This window comes from Haliotis rufescens, unplaced genomic scaffold, assembly GCF_023055435.1.
Source record: "Haliotis rufescens isolate VD_foot unplaced genomic scaffold, xgHalRufe1.0.p SCAF_23, whole genome shotgun sequence".
Lineage (NCBI taxonomy): Eukaryota > Metazoa > Mollusca > Gastropoda > Lepetellida > Haliotidae > Haliotis > Haliotis rufescens.
In genome coordinates this window covers 5,536,515-5,557,360 of record NW_025963924.1, presented here as the reverse complement: position 1 = coordinate 5,557,360, position 20,846 = coordinate 5,536,515, and the positions used below count along the sequence as shown (strand labels likewise).

Genomic DNA, 20,846 nt, shown 5'->3' with positions numbered 1-20,846 from the left:
AATGCTAGTGGGTTTAACCAAAGTGGTGATACTCCGAGCCGACCAATACTTGTTCTATCACCTTCATGTCTAGCGCCAAGCAGGGTAACAACAAGTACCATTTTTAACATCGTTTGGTATGACGCGGCCAGATTCGAATCACTGACCTTCCGCTCTTCGGGCAGACGCTCTATCATACTTGGTTATTCAGACTTTTAATATCTTCCTTCCATTACGGCGAATACCCTGGGCCTTTTCAAAGCTACATATCAGCTGCTGAAGCAACCCCCATCACACCATTCCTTCGCTCATGAAAAGTATTTGACTGGACAATTATTTTTATGATCGGGTCTAAAACAAAGCAATGGTTGATAATGAGTACAGAGTAAGCGAAATAGAACAAACACTAACACTCTGGGTAATCGAGGCTGTGTAAGCATATTTCAACCAAGGGCCATGAGAAAAACACTCTGGATAATCGAGGCTGTGTAAGCATATTTCAAACAAGGGCCATGAGAAATAAACACCTGGTTAGATTTCATATGCATAACCACGTCCCCAACTATTTAGAATACTTGATAGTCTGTTTTAGAAGGTGACCGAAGAAGCCTTGTTCTTGTTTTACCGAACATAACCCAATCTTTGCAGTCAAAATGCCGGCGAAAGGTACCTGTATATTTTATTGTGTATTCAGTGTTTGGTTTTCTGTATTTTTTGTATCTCTATATGCATGGGTGAGTTGAGTGACGTTTAAAACACTATTCACGGCTTGTCCTATCTCATGTAAGAGGCAACTAACGGGATCGGGTAATCAGGTTCGCTGACTTGGTTGATGCATGTCATCGATCCCAATTGCGTGGATCGATGCTCATGATATCAATCACTGGATTGTCAGGTCCAGACTCGATTATACACAGACCGCCGTCACATAGCTGGAATATTGCTGTGTGCGGTGCTAAACAACAAACCAACCAACTACCCAATGAGGGGAAGTGTCGTCTCATTAAAATCAATTGTTCTACTCTGACACGAAGTAGGTGAACTCTCTAATTACCAATCAGTGTCCAGGTCTGCAAAGTCTCTGCACGAGAGAGCGATGCATTTTGACCAGCATATCTGATTTCTGTGTCTTGAACACGAACTAAAACGACAATTTCCGAATGTATATAAATAAATACTCATCAGTGTATTGTGGATATTTTGCTAACAATGTAGTTTATGTGCGCCATGGCATCTAAATTCAAGAGGAAATACCATCGATGTAATATCTGTGCAGGTTTCCTCTTGTACACAACGAATTCGACGTGACAAAAAATATAAAGCCGAATTGTTTCAGAAAGCTTACATCTGTGTCAAGAATATAAAACGCCAGAGATAAATCAGTCTCGATTATCTGCCGAAACAGATTCCATTGGGCATCAAAGAACAAATAGTGGTTTATCTTAAAATAATATTTATGGATCACTAGAAATCAGTGATGACGCAGATGTTCGCAAAAATGGTAAGCACATCCCGCTCTACCAGTAGAACCCGCCCTCACACAATTTGCATGAGAAGGTAAGTGTTTGTTTGCTGCCTTTACGCCACACAGAAAGACTCCTGGCAAACGATGACACCACGCACATGTCAATTTAGATTGGACCCAGAGAGCTACAGTATCGGAGTAAAAGAATTAAATGAGACATGAGGCTCAAGTGGAACAGGCTGTGGACAACCGTTATTGTGCTGACCAATCCTATATTAAACACTGATCTAACCTGGTATGCAAACCGATAGCCAGCCGTGGGAATGCTGATTCGTTTGAGGCTTTACTTGTTTTTATCCATATTTTGTTCATGTAAAAAGTATTATCGAAAAAAAAGAAATGAAATGAAAAAAATAAATTTAGGCGCCATACAATTAGTTATACTGTTTGAATATAGATGGGCGAGTGTTATTTTAAGCCACCTTCAGCAACATTTCAGCCATACCGTAGCAGGGGATACTAACGTCATTTATTATATGATGGAAAAATTTCCCGCTTTCATTGGCTCCCTTAAAGTGATCCCTAAAAACAGGTACTGACTTCCTTAAAAGTCTATAATAACATAATATACATCAGTTCAATGTAAACTTGGATTTATAATCTGATTCTTTATTTTAAAGGTCTGCTTCAGCGTCTACAAGACAAAGAGGACGTTGTTGTGGCGGAGGGATATGTGTTTGAATTTGAGAGAAGAGGCTTGCTGAAAGCGGGAGCATTTGTACCGGAAGTCGTCATTGAAAAACCGGACATGGTGAAAAGTCTCCACGAAGAATTTGTCAACGCCGGAAGTGACGTCTGTTTAGCTTTCACGGTAGAAGAATTATTTGTTTTCCATTACTGTGATGTATCGTTCATTAATAAAAATCACAGTCTCATTTCCATCAATTGTCTAATAAGGTTAGGGACATCGCGTTCAAGATTATTACATATAGCGACGTTAATGCATACTAGTCCAGATAACTTCTGGTTTTAAAGTGTTAGCCCACTGAGATACCATGCCGCAGTTTTAAGATGGATACTAGTATTCCAGTACTTTCAGCCGACCAATTTTTTGTTTTATTCCCTTATTGCCGAGCACAAGGCAGGGTAAGAACAAGTACCATCTCGTGCTTGTTTGTTTGTTTGTTGTTTAATATTCCAGCTATATGACGGCGGCCTGTAATGAATCGAGTCGGGACCAGACAATCCAGCGATTGACACCATGAGCATCCATCCACGCAATCGGGGTGCGAAGACATGTATCAACTAAGTCAGCTAGCCTGACCAGCCGATCCCGTTAGTCGCCTCTTACGGCAAGCATGGGTTGCTGAAGACCCATTCTAACGCGGATCTTCAAGGGTTTGCCATCTTTTGAACGACTTTTGGTATGACGCGGCCAGGGGATCGAAGCATCTGACCTTTCGCTCTACTGGCAGACCTTCAATCCACTAGACATAGGAGGCGGTTAAATGTTTTATGAAAAGATCCAACGGAAATACTAAAAAAATTATTCAATTAATATTGTTGTAGGTATATTCAAGCAGGAACTTACACACACTTAATGAAGTTCCTTCGTCTAAACAGTATTGCATTTGTTCAACAGTACTACGGTCACAGAGAGAAACTCAGAGTTGTCGGCCGTGAAGGTGACCTTGAGAAGTTGAACAGAGACGCGTTGAGGATCGCGAGGCAGGTGGCAGACGACACCGGGACACTGATGGCGGGAAATCTCTGCAACACGACGGTGTACAGGAAGGATAACAAGGAAGCGATTGAGATGACGGAGGCCATGTTTAAAGTGAGTGCGAGACGATGGAAGCCATGTTTAATGTGAGTGCGAGACGATGGAGGCCATGTTTAAAGTGAGTGCGAGACGACTGGAGCCATGTTTAAAGTGAGTGCGAGGCGATGGAAGTCATGTTTAATTTGAGTGCGAGACGATGGAAGTCACGATTTAAGTGAATGCGAGACGTTCGAAGCCATGTTTAAAGTAAGTGCGAGACAACGGAAGCCATGTTTAAAGCGAGTGCGAGACGACGGAGGCCATGGTTAAACTGTGTGAGAGACGACGGAAGCCATGTTTAAAGTAAGTGCGAGACGATGGAAGCCATGTTTAAAGTGAGTGCGAGTCGACGGAAGCCATGTTTAAAGTGATTGCGAAGAAACCAATCTGATGAGTGGGAATGTAAGTAAGTGTGGGAGCGTGTGTGTGCCATGACCCCCCCCCCCCCCCCCCCCCCCAAAAAAAAAAATAATAATTATATAAAAAAAAAATGGTCGGTCCCTTAGGGCAATCTGGCACGGTGATGACTACGAATAATCATTATTAAAGCAAACCTGGGATTCGAAAGCACGATCAGCTGAGGAATGCAACTCACAGCTCCTTGGAATTGAATTGAGATTCATCGCAGCCAAGGGGTATAACTCTGCATGGCTGATGTCTCCTTCAGATAAAATGTCAACACAGTAAGCTTCTGAAATGCCAGTTGTAGGTAGAATACGGTTGGGGATAATACGTCAGTTAGGGGTGCAACCTTTGAATAATGTTGTCTTCTATCAGGAACAAATCAAGTGGGCAGTAGAAGAAGGAGCGGACTACATTGTTGGAGAAACCTTCAGCGAGCTGGGAGAGGCGATGCTTGCTCTCGAGTGTGTTAACAAATATGGCAATGGTGAGACTATCGAAACCTTCGGCTTGATCACAAGGTTACCCAAACAACCCGAGATTATATAGAGTTTACGTTTTGATAAAATGAAAATTTTAATAATCGCATTCCCAATACATCATCAATATTAAGCTGTCATTTGTTCGGAGATCTGAAACCAGATCCAACTTTGTTCCAGGACTTCCGGCCGCCATTAGTTTAATACCTCATTTGGCTGAACAACTTCCGGACGGTTTGGCTTATGGCGTCGCCTGCCGCAGGCTCGAGGAAGCAGGAGCGGCGGCAGTTGGACTGAACTGTGGGCGTGGTCCCAAGACGATGCTGCCTCTCATTAGGGAGATCAGACAGGCCTGCAAGGTAGCCCTGGCTATTGTCAGTGAGTGAGTGAGTGAGTGAGTTGGGTTTAACGCTTTGAACCGTATTTCAGTTATATCACGGCGTGCCAGCCTAATGTAGCAGGACAGCCATGGAAACTTAGACATTTACCACTTTGGTGAAATCTTCGCGCACGGGTATCGCGGAAACCAAGAATTAGAATCAGATCAGGACGAGTCTGGAATTTGAACAAACGATCATAGGATTCTGGCAGGCCAAAGGGGCATAACTCGAATTTTGACACCTTAAACGACTTGGCCAATCGTGACCCTGGTTATTGTACAGACAATGACTCGTAATACCACATGGATGACAGCACTAGATTTTTGCCAAATTAACATGTCTTAAAGCCCTTTCAATACATGCTTAAATGAAACGTCCACTTTCTGTTTTTTCCCAAAATTCACTTGATGAATATTTTTTACTTATATGTAACAAAATTCCTTCTGCTGTTTATAGGGGCCAATTATGGCACTTCCGGTAACATACCGCACGTGTTCGACTCAGCCCACGTTCCAGTCGCTCAAGGATCCAGTGACTGGTAGGTGGTTGAAATGCTATGAACGTTTACAAACTTGTTTCATGTCGAGGGCTCCAGCTTATAACGTCAGTGAGTACATTCACCTTATCTCGGAGTACACCAGTCCGCAAAGAGGAATTGGACCGAGACAGCAAACCAGTGGTTGATGGTATGAGCATGGAGCAACAGCGTCAGGATGCGCTGACACAGTAAGATTGGCGAGGAGAGGTTTAACGTCGCCGTAAGATTGTTTCAATTATATAGGGAGTTGCCAGTTCCACGTTCGTGTGTGTGGCTGCTTGAAATAGTTCGGAATATTGCCGGTTTTATAGCGCTTGCCCGCTTAGATACTATGCAACAGTTTAACATGAACACCCAACTCAGATACAGTATACTGACTCCGTGCCGACCACTCCTTGTTTTAGCCCATTAATGTTGAGCGCCAGCCGGGGTAGCAACAAGTACCATCTTTTAACGTCTTTTTGTTTGACGCGGCCGGGGATCGAACCCCGACCTCCTCGGACAGACGCTCTGTCTACTAGACCACGGGATTGGTTCACTCTAAGATAGATCGCTGCTTTAGTTGGGAATATTTCGATGAATCCTGAGTGAGTGAGTGAGTGAGGGGGTGGGTGGGTGATTGGGTGAGTGAGTGAGTGTGTTTAACGCCGCTTTAAACAGAATACCATTTATATCAATGCGCGTTAGCTTAGTGTTGGAGGAAGCTCGAAGTGATGCAGGCCTTTGATGTTTTACCATTTTGGTAAAACCCACGAGTCTGCCGAAGGTGTATGGTGCTAGCCAATCCAGAAGCACAATCAGGGCCAATGTGTGACTCGAACCGACGAAAGTAGATTTCTGACACATCTAAGGGACAAAACTCTGCACAGAGAATTACGGCACATCAGACGACCGCACCACCGCCCAAGTCAGAGAAATAGTTCAGATAAATAAAAGATAAAAATCGTATTTTTGTGCGTGGGGTTGTTAAATTCAAATTAATTTTATTGCTTAATGAAGTGACACGGATTTCACGGAAGGTCCTCGGTAATCCTTGAAAAGATCGTCACTGAAAATCGTTTCAGTGTAAGTCATGTATGCTTCAATGTGTCTTTTGCAGGTACAATGTCGTTTCCGGTTGACCTTCCTGCGCATGCCTGTGGACGAAGTGAAATTGCCGACTTTGCCCGAGAAGCCAAATCCCTGGGCGTGCAGTATGTGGGACTATGTTGTGGCAACGCTTCTCACTACATCCGGGTGGTGGCGGAGGAATATGGGCGTCGACCCCTCGCCAGTAGATACTCCCCCGACATGGCCCAGCACTTTATTTTTGGGAAGAACAAAAGTAGCGAGGATCCTTATCAGCAGGACCTCAGAAAGAAAGTTGCAGGCTTAACAGGATTATGAAGGAGAAATGTTCACCATTCTGTAACTAAATTCATTTGAAATTAGCTATATGTTCCTGCTCGGTGTCAGCATGTATACTAGACTAAGGAGAAAATAAAATAAACCTCTCGGCGAGCTTGATATACACTGGATTAGTGCCCTAAACATCTCGATCTCCACCCCGGGATGGCTAGATATACACTGGACCAGTTCCCCTGCCATCTCGATCTCCACCCCCGGGATAACTAGATATACACTGGATTAGTGCCCTAAACATCTCTATCTTCACCCCCGGGATAGCTAGATATACACTGGATTAGTGCCCAGAACATCTCGATTTTCAGCCCCGGGGCGAGCTTGATATACACTGGATTAGTGCCCTAAACATCTCGATCTCCACCCCCGGGATAGCTAGATATACACTGGATTAGTGCCCAGAACATCTCGATCTCCACCCCCGGGGCGAGCTAGATAGACACTGGATTAGTGCCCAGAACATCTCGATCTCCAGCCCCGGACTAGCTAGATATACACTGGATTGGTACCCCTACCATCTCGATCTCCACCCACGGAATAGCTAGATATACACCGGATTAGTGCCCTAAACATCTCGATCTCCATCCCCGGGCTAGCTAGATTTACACTGGATTAGTGCCCAGAACATCTCGATCTCCATCCCCGGGCTAGTTAGATATACACTGGATTAGTGCCCAGAACATCTCGATCTCCATCCCCGGGATAGCTAGATATACACCGGATTAGTGCCCTAAATATCTCGATCTCTAGCCCCGGGATAGCTAGACATACAATGGATTGGTACCCCTACCATCTCGATCTCCATCCCCGGGCTAGCTAGATATACACTGGATTAGTGCCCAGAACATCTCGATCTCCATCCCCGGGCTAGCTAGATATACACTGGATTGGTACCCTGACCATCTCGATCTCCACCCCTGGGCTAGCTAGATATACACTTGATTAGTGCCCTGAACATCTCGATCTCCACCCCCGGGCTAGCTAGATATACACTGGATTGGTACCCCTACCATCTCGATCTCCACCCCCGGGCGAGCTAGATATACACTGGATAAGGGCCCTAAACATCTCGATCTCCATCCCCGGAATAGTTAGATATACACTGGATTGGTACCCCTACCATCTCGATCTCCACCCCCGGGCTAGCTAAATATACACTGGATTTGTACCCCTTCAATCTCGATCTCCACCCCCGGGCGAGCTAGATATACACTGGATTGGTGCCCTAAACATCTCGATCTCCACCCACGGGATAGCTAGATATACACTGGATTAGTGGCCTGACCATCTCGATCTCCACCCACGGGCGAGCTTGATATACACTGGACCCGTTCCCCTGCCATCTCGATCTCCACCCACGGGCGAGCTAGATATACACTGGATTAGTGCCCTAAACATCTCGATCTCCACCCCCGGGATAGCTAGATATACACTGGATTGGTACCCCTACCATCTCGGTCTCCACCTCCGGGCGAGCTAGATATACACCGGATTAGTGCCCAGAACATGTCGATCTCCACCCCCGGGATAGCTAGACATACGCTGGACTAGTACCCCTACTATCTCGGTCTCAACCCCGGACTAGCTAGATATACACTGGATTGGTACCCCTACCATCTCAATCTCCACCCACGGGCTAGCTAGATATACACTGGATTGGTACCCCTACCATCTCGATCTCCACCCACGGGCGAGCTAGATATACACTGGATTAGTGCCCTAAACATCTCGATCTCCACTCCCGGGCCATCTCGATCTCCACCCCCGGGATAACTAGATATACACTGGATTAGTGCCCTAAACATCTCGATCTCCAACCCCGGGATAGCTAGATATACACTGGATTAGTGGCCTGACCATCTCGATCTCCAGCCCCGGGGCGAGCTTGATATACACTGGATTAGTGCCCTGAACATCTCGATCTCCACCCCCGGACTAGCTAGACAAACACTGGATTAGTGCCCAGAACATCTCGATCTCCACCCACGGGATAGCTAGATATACACTTGATTAGTGCCCTGACCATCTCGATCTCCATCCCCGGGCTAGCTAGATATACACTGGATTGGTACCCCTTCAATCTCGATCTCCAACCCCGGGCGAGCTAGATATACACTGGATTAGTGCCCTGAACATCTCGATCTCCACCCCCGGACTAGCTAGACAAACACTGGATTAGTGCCTAGAACATCTCGATCTCCACCCACGGGATAGCTAGATATACACTTGATTAGTGCCCTGACCATCTCGATCTCCACCCCCGGGCTAGCTAGATATACACTGGATTGGAACCCCTACCATCTCGATCTCCAACCTCGGGCTAGAAAGATATACACTGGATAAGAGCCCTAAACATCTCGATCTCCATCCCCGGGCTAGCTAGATATACACTGGATTGGTACCCCTTCAATCTCGATCTCCAACCCCGGGCGAGCTAGATATACACTGGATTAGTGCCCTAAACATCTCGATCTCCACCCACGGGATAGCTAGATATACACTGGATTGGTACCCCTACCATCTCGATCTCCATCCCCAGGCGAGCTAGATATACACTGGATTAGTGCCCAGAACATCTCGATCTCCACCCACGGGATAGCTAGACATACACTGGATTGGTACCCCTACCATCTCGGACTCCACCCCCGGGCGAGCTAGATATACACTGGATTGGTACCCCTACCATCTCGATCTCCACCCCCGGACGAGCTAGATGTACACTGGATTAGTGCCCTAAACATCTCGATCTCCAACCCCGGGATAGCTAGATATACACTGGATTAGTGGCCTGACCATCTCGATCTCCAGCCCCGGGGCGAGCTTGATATACACTGGATTAGTGCCCTAAACATCTCGATCTCCACCCCTGGACTAGCTAGATAAACACTGGATTAGTGGCCTGACCATCTCGATCTCCAGCCCCGGGGCGAGCTTGATATACACTGGATTAGTGCCCTAAACATCTCGATCTCCATCCCCGGGATAGCTAGATATACACTGGATTGGTACCCCTACCATCTCGATCTCCATCCCCGGGCGAGCTAGATATACACTGGATTAGTGCCCAGAACATCTCGATCTCCACCCCCGGGATAGCTAGATATACACTTGATTAGTGCCCTGACCATCTCGATCTCCAGCCCCGGGCTAGCTAGATATACAATGGATTGGAACCCCTACCATCTCGATCTCCACCCCCGGGCTAGCTAGATATACACTGGATAAGGGCCCTAAACCTCTCGATCTCCATCCCCGGGCTAGCTAGATATACACTGGATTGGTACCCCTTCAATCTCGATCTCCAACCCACGGGATAGCTAGATATACACTGGATTGGTACCCCTACCATCTCGATCTCCATCCCCGGGCGAGCTAGATATACACTGGATTAGTGCCCAGAACATCTCGATCTCCACCCCCGGGATAGCTAGATATACACTTGATTAGTGCCCTGACCATCTCGATCTCCAGCCCCGGGCTAGCTAGATATACAATGGATTGGAACCCCTACCATCTCGATCTCCACCCCCGGGCTAGCCAGATATACACTGGATAAGGGCCCTAAACATCTCGATCTCCATCCCCGGGCTAGCTAGATATACACTGGATTGGTACCCCTTCAATCTCGATCTCCAACCCACGGGATAGCTAGATATACACTGGATTGGTACCCCTACCATCCCGATCTCCAGCCCCGGGCGAGCTAGATATACACTGGATTGGTACCCCTACCATCTCGATCTCCACCCCCGGACGAGCTAGATGTACACTGCATTAGTGCCCTAAACATCTCGATCTCCACCCCCGGGATGGCTAGATATACACTGGACCAGTTGCCCTGCCATCTCGATCTCCACCCCCGGAATAGCTAGATATACACTGGATTAGTGCCCTAAACATCTCGATCTCCACCCCCGGGATAGCTACATATACACTGGATTAGTGCCCAGAACATCTCGATCTCCACCCCCGGGCGAGCTAGATATACACCGGATTAGTGCCCTAAACATCTCGATCTCCACCCCCGGGATAGCTAGATATACACTGGACTAGTACCCTGACCATCTCGATCTCCAGCCCCGGGGCGAGCTAGATATACACTGGACAAGTACCCTGACCATCTCGATCTCCAGTCCCGGGGCGAGCTAGATATACACTTGATTAGTACCCTGACCATCTCGATCTCCACCCACGGGATAGCTAGACATACACTGGATTGGTACCCCTACCATCTCGATCTCCACCCCCGGGCGAGCTAGATATACACTGGATTAGTGCCCAGAACATGTTGATCTCAACCCACGGGATAGCTAGACGTACACTGGACTAGTACCCCTACCATCCCGGTCTCAACCCCGGGCGAGCTAGATATACACCGGATTAGTGCCCAGAACATCTCGATCTCAACCCACGGGATAGCTAGACATACACTGGACTAGTACCCCTACCATCTCGGTCTCAACCCCCGGGCGAGCTAGATATACACCGGATTAGTGCCAAGAACATCTCGATCTCCACCCCCGGGATAGCTAGATATACACTGGATTGGTACCCTGACCATCTCGATCTCCAGCCCCGGGGCGAGCTAGATATACACTGGACTAGTACCCTGACCATTTCGATCTCCACCCCGGAGCTATCTAGACATACACTGGAGTAGTACCCCCACCATCTCGATCTCCAGCCCCGGAGCGAGTTAGATATATACTGGACTAGTACCCTGACCATCTCGATCTCCAGCCCCGGGCGAGCGAGATATACACTGGATTAGTACAACGTCACAAATATGATCACGGACATGCACAGGTAATCGATACAAGTGGGATACACGAGTATGGTTTTTCGCCGCTTTCAGCAATTTTCCAGCAACATACGGCGGGGTACATCAGAAATTGGCTTCAAATGTCGGGAATCGAACCCGGGTCTTAGGCGTGACGAGCTAACGCTTTAACCACTAGGCTTCCCCACCCCCTCAAGTCGGACATAAGAGTAGACAACGTCAAGAATATAATCACCGACTAACACAGGACAAGAGCAGCGATACAAGTAGGACATAAGCGTAGACAACGTCAAGAATATAATCACCGACTTACACAGGACAAGAGCAGCGATACAAGTAGGACATAAGCGTAGACAACGTCAAGAATATAATCACCGACTTACACAGAACAAGAGCAGCGATACAAGTCGGACATAAGCGTAGACAACGTCAAGAATATAATCACCGACTTACACAGGACAAGAGCAGCGATACAACTGGGATATAAACGTAGACAACGTCAAGAATATAATCACCGACTTACACAGAACAAGAGCAGCGATACAAGTCGGACATAAGCGTAGACAACGTCAAGAATATAATCACCGACTTACACAGGACAAGAGCAGCGATACAAGTCGGACATAAGCGTAGACAACGTCAAGAATATAATCACCGACTTACACAGGACAAGAGCAGCGATACAAGTCGGACATAAGCGTAGACAACGTCAAGAATATAATCACCGACTTACACAGAACAAGAGCAGCGATACAAGTCGGACATAAGCGTAGACAACGTCAAGAATATAATCACCGACTTACACAGGACAAGAGCAGCGATACAAGTCGGACATAAGCGTAGACAACGTCAAGAATATAATCACCGACTTACACAGGACAAGAGCAGCGATACAAGTAGGACAAAAGCGTAGACAACGTCAAGAATATAATCACCGACTTACACAGGACAAGAGCAGCGATACAAGTCGGACATAAGCGTAGACAACGTCAAGAATATAATCACCGACTTACACAGGACAAGAGCAGCGATACAAGTAGGACAAAAGCGTAGACAACGTCAAGAATATAATCACCGAATTACACAGAACAAGAGCACAGAGCACATTGGTGAGCGAGTTACATTAAGTCAACCAGTGGCATTTCAGCCATATCGTGACTAGAATAAGGTACACAGTAGAATTGACCTACACAGGACAAAAGCATCGACTCACTTTATAGCAAGTATAGCTGGTGGACAGGACGTGAACAGCAACCTCTGGAGGGCAAGGGCATAGAACAGAGCACTGCCACGTTTTAGGGCAACAGCACAAACACATTGTACAATACAACGTTCGAGTGTGTATCCATGTTAATCTGCGGCATGGTGGCAGTAGGCTAGCGCTATAATGTATACTGGATTAGTACCATGACCAAAAGTGTGTTTGTAAAGCAAGACACTCACTACTTGACAATTTGTAATGTACTGTAGGCTTTTGGCCTTTAAGTATGTGACATAAAGATTGACTAACTATCATGTAAAATGTCTGCGCCAGAGATTAACGCATTGAGCATTTACTGATTTTGATGAAACTAAAACTCTGTGTAAATTTTTAATTGAAATATACACGTGCAGTAAAGGAAAGTATTTATAAGTAAGAAAAAATATATATTCGTTTTGCAACACAGCGGCCGGCCGTCTTGGCCAAACACAACTTTTGTAGTAGACACAGCATAACTGATAAATGCTACGTACTGAGCTTATGATAAAACTCTGGTACTTCTGTCCACCAGCAGAGGGGAGGGGTGGAATGGGGTTTAACGTCGCGTACAAGATTATTGCACTTACATATATAGCGACGTGCATGCACGTATGTGTGTGTGGCTGCTTGTACTAGTCCGGACTGATGCCGATTTATAGCGCTAGCCCACTGAGATAACACTCCGCAGTTTAACATGAATACCCCACTCAGACACAGTATACTGACTCCGAGCCGACCAGTCCTTGTTTTAGCCCCTTAATGCCGAGCGCCAGGCAGGGTAACAACAAGTGCCATCTTTTAACGTCTTTTGATATGACGCGGCGGGCGGACGCTCTAGCACTAGACCGCAGAGGCGATCGTCCACCAGCAGAAACATCGAGCCCGTTTCATTAATAATAATTAAGAATAACCAGTCTCGATTATCCGCTGAAACAAATTCCATTGGTCGTAAAAGGCGATGAAAATTAGTCCGGTATACAACTGGCATTAATCCGGACATGTACAAGCACATGCATTTATGCATTATGATATTGAACTCGATGTTAAACCCCATTTCACCTCACCACTTCTCTGAAAAGTCGAGATGCGTTACGTTGTCCTGATTTCTAGCGGCATTGTCAATAATAGAATGTATTGAGTAAAAGGCCGTGAGCGAGTGTCCGGGGGGACAATGTGTAACCCCATATCGTGTTGACAGTGGTCCGGGCGGACAATGTGTAACCCACTATCGGGTTGAGAGTGTCCGGGAGGACAATGTGTAACCCCATATCGGGTTGACAGTGGTCCGGGCGGACAATGTGTAACCCACTATCGGGTTGACAGTGGTCCGGGCGGACGAGTTGTCCTTTGACTCTTACGCGACACCATAACACTTTAGTATAAGCTGTGTGCCGTCAAGTTATACAGGAGTCTACCCTACTACAGTGATTAAACCAACATCTCTGAAGACATTATGCCAGTTAAAGGTGAGTTTACATATATAGTTCTTCGTTTAACTTGTGAAGATGTACATTATGATTATACATTCCATTGTACTTGAGCATAAGGTTCAATAAATAGCGATCGAGAAACGCTGTTATTCTTAAACCGAATGAATACTGTCAAGAAGAATGGCCATCTGTAATCTCGAAGCTATCACACACCTTCCACGGCAGTGTAAATCAGAGCACAGAAAACTTTAAGTTTAACCGCTTGCTTTTGGTAACATTTTGAATGGACCATCCTAATTAAAATTAAATCTAATTATAGATCTAATCAAGATTTAGTCTGTTTTAATTTTGTTGAGGATCCAATCAGCTTGTCACAACTGTTTAATCCTTTCCGTCCTTATCCTTACTGTACACCTGGCTTCATTACCCGTGTGCTTCATTACCTGTGTGCTTCATTACCCGTGTGCTTCATTACCCGTGTTATTCATTACCCGTGTGCTTCATTACCCGTGTGCTTCATGACCCATGTGGTATTCGTACTGTAAATATGGCTTCATCCATTTATCTGTATGCTACTTGATATCTAGCACCTGTTGTTGTCAGCGTAATCTCTTACTTATCACATATCATGTATATTTACCTCTCATCACCTGGTTGTTGTCACTCCAGCTTGATAACGGTTTAAGAATTTTCATCGAAACGTCGCTATATGCAATAAACCTGAAGTCGTACGTTTTCTTACTTACTCACCAACTTCCAGAATGCCAATCAAACAGTTAAATGGTCGGTCCCTTAATGTTATCATATTCCAGGTCACAAACCTCTGTCACAGATTCAGACAGACATTGTAACTGACTTATTATTAATCTTAGCATTTGTAATGATGTGTACACCTTTCTTTCTTTATTGTTTGTTTGTTTTTAACGCCGCACTCAGCAATATTCCAGCTATATGGCAAGCATGGGTCTTTAAGGAGTGAGTGAGTGAGTATGGTTTTACGCCACTTTTAGCAATATTCCAGCAAAAACGCGGGGGAAGACACCAGAAATGGGCTTCACACATTGTACCCATGTCGGGAATCGAACCCGGGTCTTCGGCGTGACGAGCGAACGCTTTAACCACTAGGCTACCCGACCGCCCCTTTTTTCTTTAAGGAAGCTATTCTGATGATAAAAAGTAAGAGAACATATAGAATGTATTGTCTATTTATGCATCATGTAAACAAAATACAACCGGTTTATGTCTTTGAGCGAAATCTTCTCCTTCCGTTATGAATTTTTCATCAGTATTTTATTAATCATAAAATCTAAAAACGCATACAATCACATAAACATACATCCGCCCATACATTAAACACCTTTTGTTTTACAGGTCTGCTTCAGCGTTTTCAAGACAAAGAGGATGTTGTTGTGGCGGAGGGATATGTGTTTGAATTTGAGAGAAGAGGGTTGCTGAAAGCCGGTGCATTTGTACCGGAAGTTGTCATTGAAAGACCGGATCTGGTGAGAGGCCTCCACGAAGAATTTGTCAACGCCGGAAGTGACGTTTGTTTGGCATTTACGGTAAAGAAAATGGGATAATAATAATGATCCGAATCTGCTAAATCGAAGTATTTTTCCTCCGATGATACGTATCTACAACTTAAAGTTTCATTTTTGACAACTGATTTTGTTATACTTATGATAATGTGAAACATACATAATTGGGTGATGTATAATTGTTATGAAAGGGCGTTACAATGCTTTGGGCCAACGATGTGAATAATGCCATTAGCATTAAACAAGACTTGGTTATATCGTAAGCCAACTTGACACAAACCATTTTAGAAGTTAAAACAAAGTCGGTGTGAAATATTTTGATTAAGGTTTCCACTAAACATTTTTTAACCCGAAGTTCTCCTGGTCAGCGAATATATGTCATCTATGGTTCGAGACAAGCGGAGTGGCCATAGTGTTGATAGGGATTATGCTGGGACAAGTATGGTGCATCGTTTAAAATATATGGAATTCCACTTGACGAGGTTTTATGCATGGTACATGTACTTCAGACTGCCTTAGCGCCTCGCCGTAACGTTAATTGCGGGGCTAAGTTTAAACACATCATCATTTCTTATACAGTACTACGGTCACAGAGAGAAACTCAGAGTTGTCGGCCGTGAAGGTGACCTTGAGAAGTTGAACAGGGACGCGTTGAGGATCGCGAGGCAGGTGGCAGACGACACAGGGACACTGATGGCGGGAAATCTCTGCAACACGACGGTGTACAGGAAGAATAACAAGGAAGCGATTGAGACGACGGAAGCCATGTTTAAAGTGAGTGCGAGACGACGGAAGCTATGTTTAAAGTGAGTGCGAGACGATGGAGGCCATGTTTAAAGTGAGTGCGAGACGACGGAAGCCATGTTTAAAGTGAGTGCGAGACGACGGAAGCTATGTTTAAAGTGAGTGCGAGACGATGGAGGCCATGTTTAAAGTGAGTGCGAGACGACGGAAGCCATGTTTAAAGTGAGTGCGAGACGACGGAAGCCATGTTTAAAGTGAGTGCGAGACGATGGAAGCCATGTTTAAAGTGAGTGCGAGACGACGGAAGCCATGTTTAAAGTGAGTGCGAGACGACGGAAGCTATATTTATTGTGAGTGTGTGGACATTCTGATTGCGAAAGGGCGTTACTAACTAAGATCTGTCTAACTAATACAGTGCAATACACTGTCAGTTAGTTCGTTGGTAGATCTATTCCCTGGTACCCCGATCCTGGTGTTCCAGTTGTGTGTGTACTAGTCCGGACGAATGCCGATTTTGTAGTCCTATGCCGCAGTGCCGACCAATCCTTGTTTCATCCTCTTTATGCCGAGCGCCAGGCAGGGTAACAACAAGTACCATCTTTTAACGTCTTTTGGTATGACGCGGCCGGGAAGGGAACCCCTGGACCTTCCGCTCCCTGGCCGGACGCTCTACCACTGGACCACGGAGACGGACCACTCTTTCCAGAGGCTAATATACATACAGATTATTAGCCGTGGGTGTTTACGTATCGTGAATATAATAAATTAGGACTAACATTTGTATCATAAGAGCATTTGTATTCCTAATATATCCTATTTACGAAACGGAAACATACGAGGGTAATAATCTCCCATATTTAAAATAGTCGAAGTTTAGGACATATTGTTATTAGAAAGAGCGCAGAAATACAATGCCTGATTCAAGTGCCCAATTTGTTATACATTGCCTCACGACTTCAGGCCATGTTTGTTTTCATATTAACCACCCACACATCGGGAAACAATGGAATCCTAGAAGGGAAAATGTCGCCCTTACAAAAACAAGCAAAAAGTGTCAAAATTAACCAAAGCACGACAATGCGACAACGCGACATTTTAGTCATTTGTGGCATTGTTGCATTGTCGCGCTTTAAATAATCTTTTTTTATTTTACCAGAGGGCGACAACGCGACAATGTCTCCTCCATAGGATACTTAGGTTCACTTTTGTGGAAAGTTCTGCAAAGGCTGTGGTGAAGGGCTATGTGTAGAGTTTATAGAAGGCACTTCTCGTATAGATGACCTCATTTCCACATATATATCGGACCGTGATACCAAGTTTATCGGATTGGTTTATCGCTTCGATAACTCTGTCCAGTATATGATAAAGTACGTTATCTCTTATTTTAACCATATGGGAACGGTGGGGTAGCCAAGTGGTTAAAGCGTTCGCTCGTCACGCCGAATCCCCGGGTTCGATTCTCCACATGGGTACAATGTGTGAAGCCCATTTCTGGTGTCCCCCGCCGCGATATTACTGGAAGATTTTTAAAGAGGCGTAAAATCATACTCACTCACTCACTCATTCAAAGTTGTGTCCCTTGAGCATACCAAAAACCTATGATTGGATGCATATCCCAAATGCTCCTGGATTATGTTTCTAGGTTTGTCAGCACAATACAATAAATTTATTAAATTAACTAAAACTTCAAAGCATGCCCCCCAGTTGAAGCCGAAACTCCGTGACATAACTAAAATACTCTTCAAAGGGGCGTAACCCAAACTGAATCACAAATTCTTTTCTCAGGAACAAATCGAGTGGGCGGTGGAAGAAGGTGCAGACTACATCGTTGGAGAAACATTCGTTGAGTTTGGGGAGGCGATGCTCGCCCTTGAGTGCATTAACAAATATGGAAACGGTGAGGGATTTCTTTTCCTGAAGAAGCAGGATAATGTTTCAAATTGATTGTTATTCTAATGGTAACAACGATATATAACATATATCAAGTCTTTGAACATCGGACTTCCTTTCTTTAGGACTTCCTGCAGCTATTAGTTTGATCCCCCTTGCGAAAGACCACACGTCAGACGATTTGGCGTATGGCGTCGCCTGCCGCAGGCTGGAGGAAGCAGGAGCGGCGGCAGTTGGGCTGAACTGTGGGCGTGGTCCCAAGACGATGCTGCCTCTCATTAGGGAGATCAGACAGGCCTGCAAGGTGAATCTTTATATATGTGACAACGCCAACAGGTAAAATAGTTGCAACACGTAACAACAGCATCAGCATAAATGATGATGATGATGATGATGATGATGATGATGATGATGATGATGGTGATGAAGAAGTTTATGACGACGACGACGACGATGATGATGTTGATGATGATTCTCTTTAAGGCGCCAGGAGGTTCTCGGACATTGAGCCTGAGATGTAAATGTCCTAAGACTCTCCATATTCCTGTTTCTAGGGGCCGGTCGTGGCACTTCCGGTACCGTATCGCACATGTGCAGAACAACCTGCGTTCGTATCCCTCCAAGATCCAGCTACAGGTATTATTACGTGCATATGCTAAATATGTATTAACCTGTTCTGAACCATAGTTCCTTTCTTCCAACCCTCCTTTTTAATTTTTAACGTTAATAATAGGAGAATTAGATAAAAAATGTGCGCGGCTTTATCTAGCAGCGTGTGCAGCGTAAGTACCTTAAAGGCACGAACTGAAATATGAAGACTGGTCTTTTTCGAGATGTATTGTTGTTTGTTGTTTAACGCCGCACTCAGCAATATTCCAGCTGTATGATGGTGGTCTGTAAATAATCGAGTCTGGACCAGACAATCCAGTGATTAAAATCATGTGCATCGATCGACGCAAATGAGATACGATGACATGCATCAACCAGGTCAACGAGCCTGGGCAGCTGATCCCGATAGCAGCCTCTTACGAAAGCATAGTCGGCTTTTACGGCAAGCATGGGATGCTGAAGATCTATTCTAATTCCATCCTCATGGGTCTCTCCGTGTGGATCCCCGGGCGCGTCATGCCTAAAGTCGTGAAAATATGGTACTTGTTGTTACCCTGCCTGGCGCTCGACATGAAGGGGCTAAAACAAGGACTGGTCGGCTCGGAGTCAGTAAACTGTGTCTGAGAGCACTATAAAAGCGGCATAAGTCCGGACGAGTACAAGCAGCCACGCACGCACGCACGCACGCACGCACGCACGCACGCACGCACACATATACACACGCACACACATATGCACCCACTTGGCTGTATAAGTGCAATAATCTTATTAATTTTCATTCATCCATTCATTCGTTCTCTAAAAGGAAAGATGGCTTTTCCGGTTGACCTTCCTGCGCATGCCTGTGGACGAAGTGAAATTGCCAACTTTGCCCGAGAAGCCAAATCCCTGGGCGTGCAGTATGTGGGACTATGTTGTGGCAACGCTTCTCACTACATCCGGGTCGTGGCGGAGGAATATGGGCGTCGACCCCCCGCCAGTAGATACTCCCCCGACATGGCCCAGCACTTTATTTTTGGGAAGAACAAAAGTAGCGAGGATCCTTACCAGCAGGACATCAGAAAGAAAATGATGACCTAACAGAATTATGAAGAAAATTTATCAAGAATCAGTCAATGTACATATTTCTTTTTAACCTAAAATATATTGCAAAGAAAATTAAGATCAACTCTTTGAGAGCATTAATTATAATTCTAAATATGGTAGCCAGACTGTATGCGAGTTATGATAGTACTTGTCAGTACTTGTTCTCTGCCAAGAACATTCCACCTACATGTATATGGTGGTTGCTAGGTAACCTTCGAGACAGTGCTAAAAGTACTGTTACAGTCCGGGTTTCAGAGACGCTCTTGTTGCAATTAATCAGTTGGTATTTTTTAATGTTGTACGTAAAAAACTATTGTTTCTTTCCTTTCTTCAAAGTAATAAATTATATATATTGTATATTGTGTATTGTATATTTTGAAGCAGAGCAAAAAGATGTTCCCTCTCCGACAAGAACCCTTCCTCCCTTCCCAGAAAATTAAATAACATGTATCTGAGAAGCGACTCCATCGCCGCAGTCAGTTGACTTTAGGTATTCTCTTTACACTTAAACTGTAGTCGACTGACATTTAGGAATCTCCAGCCATAGTGCTGACAAAGCAAGAAACAAGAAATCTGGGCAAATCTGGTATTCCAGATCACGATCACAGAGAATTGTGTCGCTTCAGATCGCCATCATCACCCTCCCTAGATCACAGAAGACGCTCCCATGCTATCCCCCCCCCCCCCCCCCCCCCCTTCCTAGATCACAGGATTTTCATTCATCCATTCATTCGTTCTCTAAAAGGAAAGATGGCTTTTCCGGTTGACCTTCCTGCGCATGCCTGTGGACGAAGTGAAATTGCCGACTTTGCCCGAGAAGCCAAATCCCTGGGCGTGCAGTATGTGGGACTATGTTGTGGCAACGCTTCTCACTACATCCGGGTCCACAGAATACACTCCCGCACCATCATCACCCTCCCTAGATCACAGAATACACTCCCGCACCATCACCTCCCACCCTAGATCACAGAATACACTCCCGCACCATCATCACCCTTCCTAGATCACAGAATACACTCCCGCACCATCACCTCCCACCCTATATCACAGAATACACTCCCGC

The 20,846-nt window shown here is 45.4% G+C and overlaps 2 protein-coding genes across 2 annotated transcripts; both read left to right on the top strand.

The window, feature by feature from the left end:
- Positions 1-520: 520 nt before the first annotated feature.
- On the top strand, positions 521-6,571 carry LOC124146524 (betaine--homocysteine S-methyltransferase 1-like). The gene is made up of 7 exons (XM_046516837.2): positions 521-645; positions 2,125-2,315; positions 3,087-3,281; positions 4,044-4,155; positions 4,328-4,506; positions 4,984-5,065; positions 6,165-6,571. Exons 1-7 carry the CDS (start codon positions 633-635, stop codon positions 6,449-6,451), a joined length of 1,059 nt encoding a protein of 352 aa, XP_046372793.2. The 5' UTR covers positions 521-632; the 3' UTR covers positions 6,452-6,571.
- Positions 6,572-13,740: 7,169 nt separating this feature from the next.
- LOC124146516 (betaine--homocysteine S-methyltransferase 1-like) lies at positions 13,741-20,140 on the top strand. Its single transcript, XM_046516830.2, has 7 exons — positions 13,741-13,952; positions 15,288-15,478; positions 16,034-16,228; positions 17,984-18,095; positions 18,214-18,392; positions 18,643-18,724; positions 19,503-20,140. The coding sequence occupies exons 1-7, from the start codon at positions 13,940-13,942 to the stop codon at positions 19,775-19,777; spliced, it is 1,047 nt and encodes a 348-aa protein (XP_046372786.2). The 5' UTR covers positions 13,741-13,939; the 3' UTR covers positions 19,778-20,140.
- The last annotated feature ends 706 nt before the right edge of the window (positions 20,141-20,846 follow it).

Coding starts and splice junctions, on each gene's coding strand:
- LOC124146524 (XM_046516837.2), top strand. Junction 3,282..4,043: donor TGACGGAGGCCATGTTTAAA/GTGAGTGCGAGA, acceptor GTCTTCTATCAG/GAACAAATCAAGTGGGCAGT. Junction 5,066..6,164: donor GCTCAAGGATCCAGTGACTG/GTAGGTGGTTGA, acceptor TGTCTTTTGCAG/GTACAATGTCGTTTCCGGTT.
- LOC124146516 (XM_046516830.2), top strand. Junction 16,229..17,983: donor CGACGGAAGCCATGTTTAAA/GTGAGTGCGAGA, acceptor TTCTTTTCTCAG/GAACAAATCGAGTGGGCGGT. Junction 18,096..18,213: donor CATTAACAAATATGGAAACG/GTGAGGGATTTC, acceptor TCCTTTCTTTAG/GACTTCCTGCAGCTATTAGT.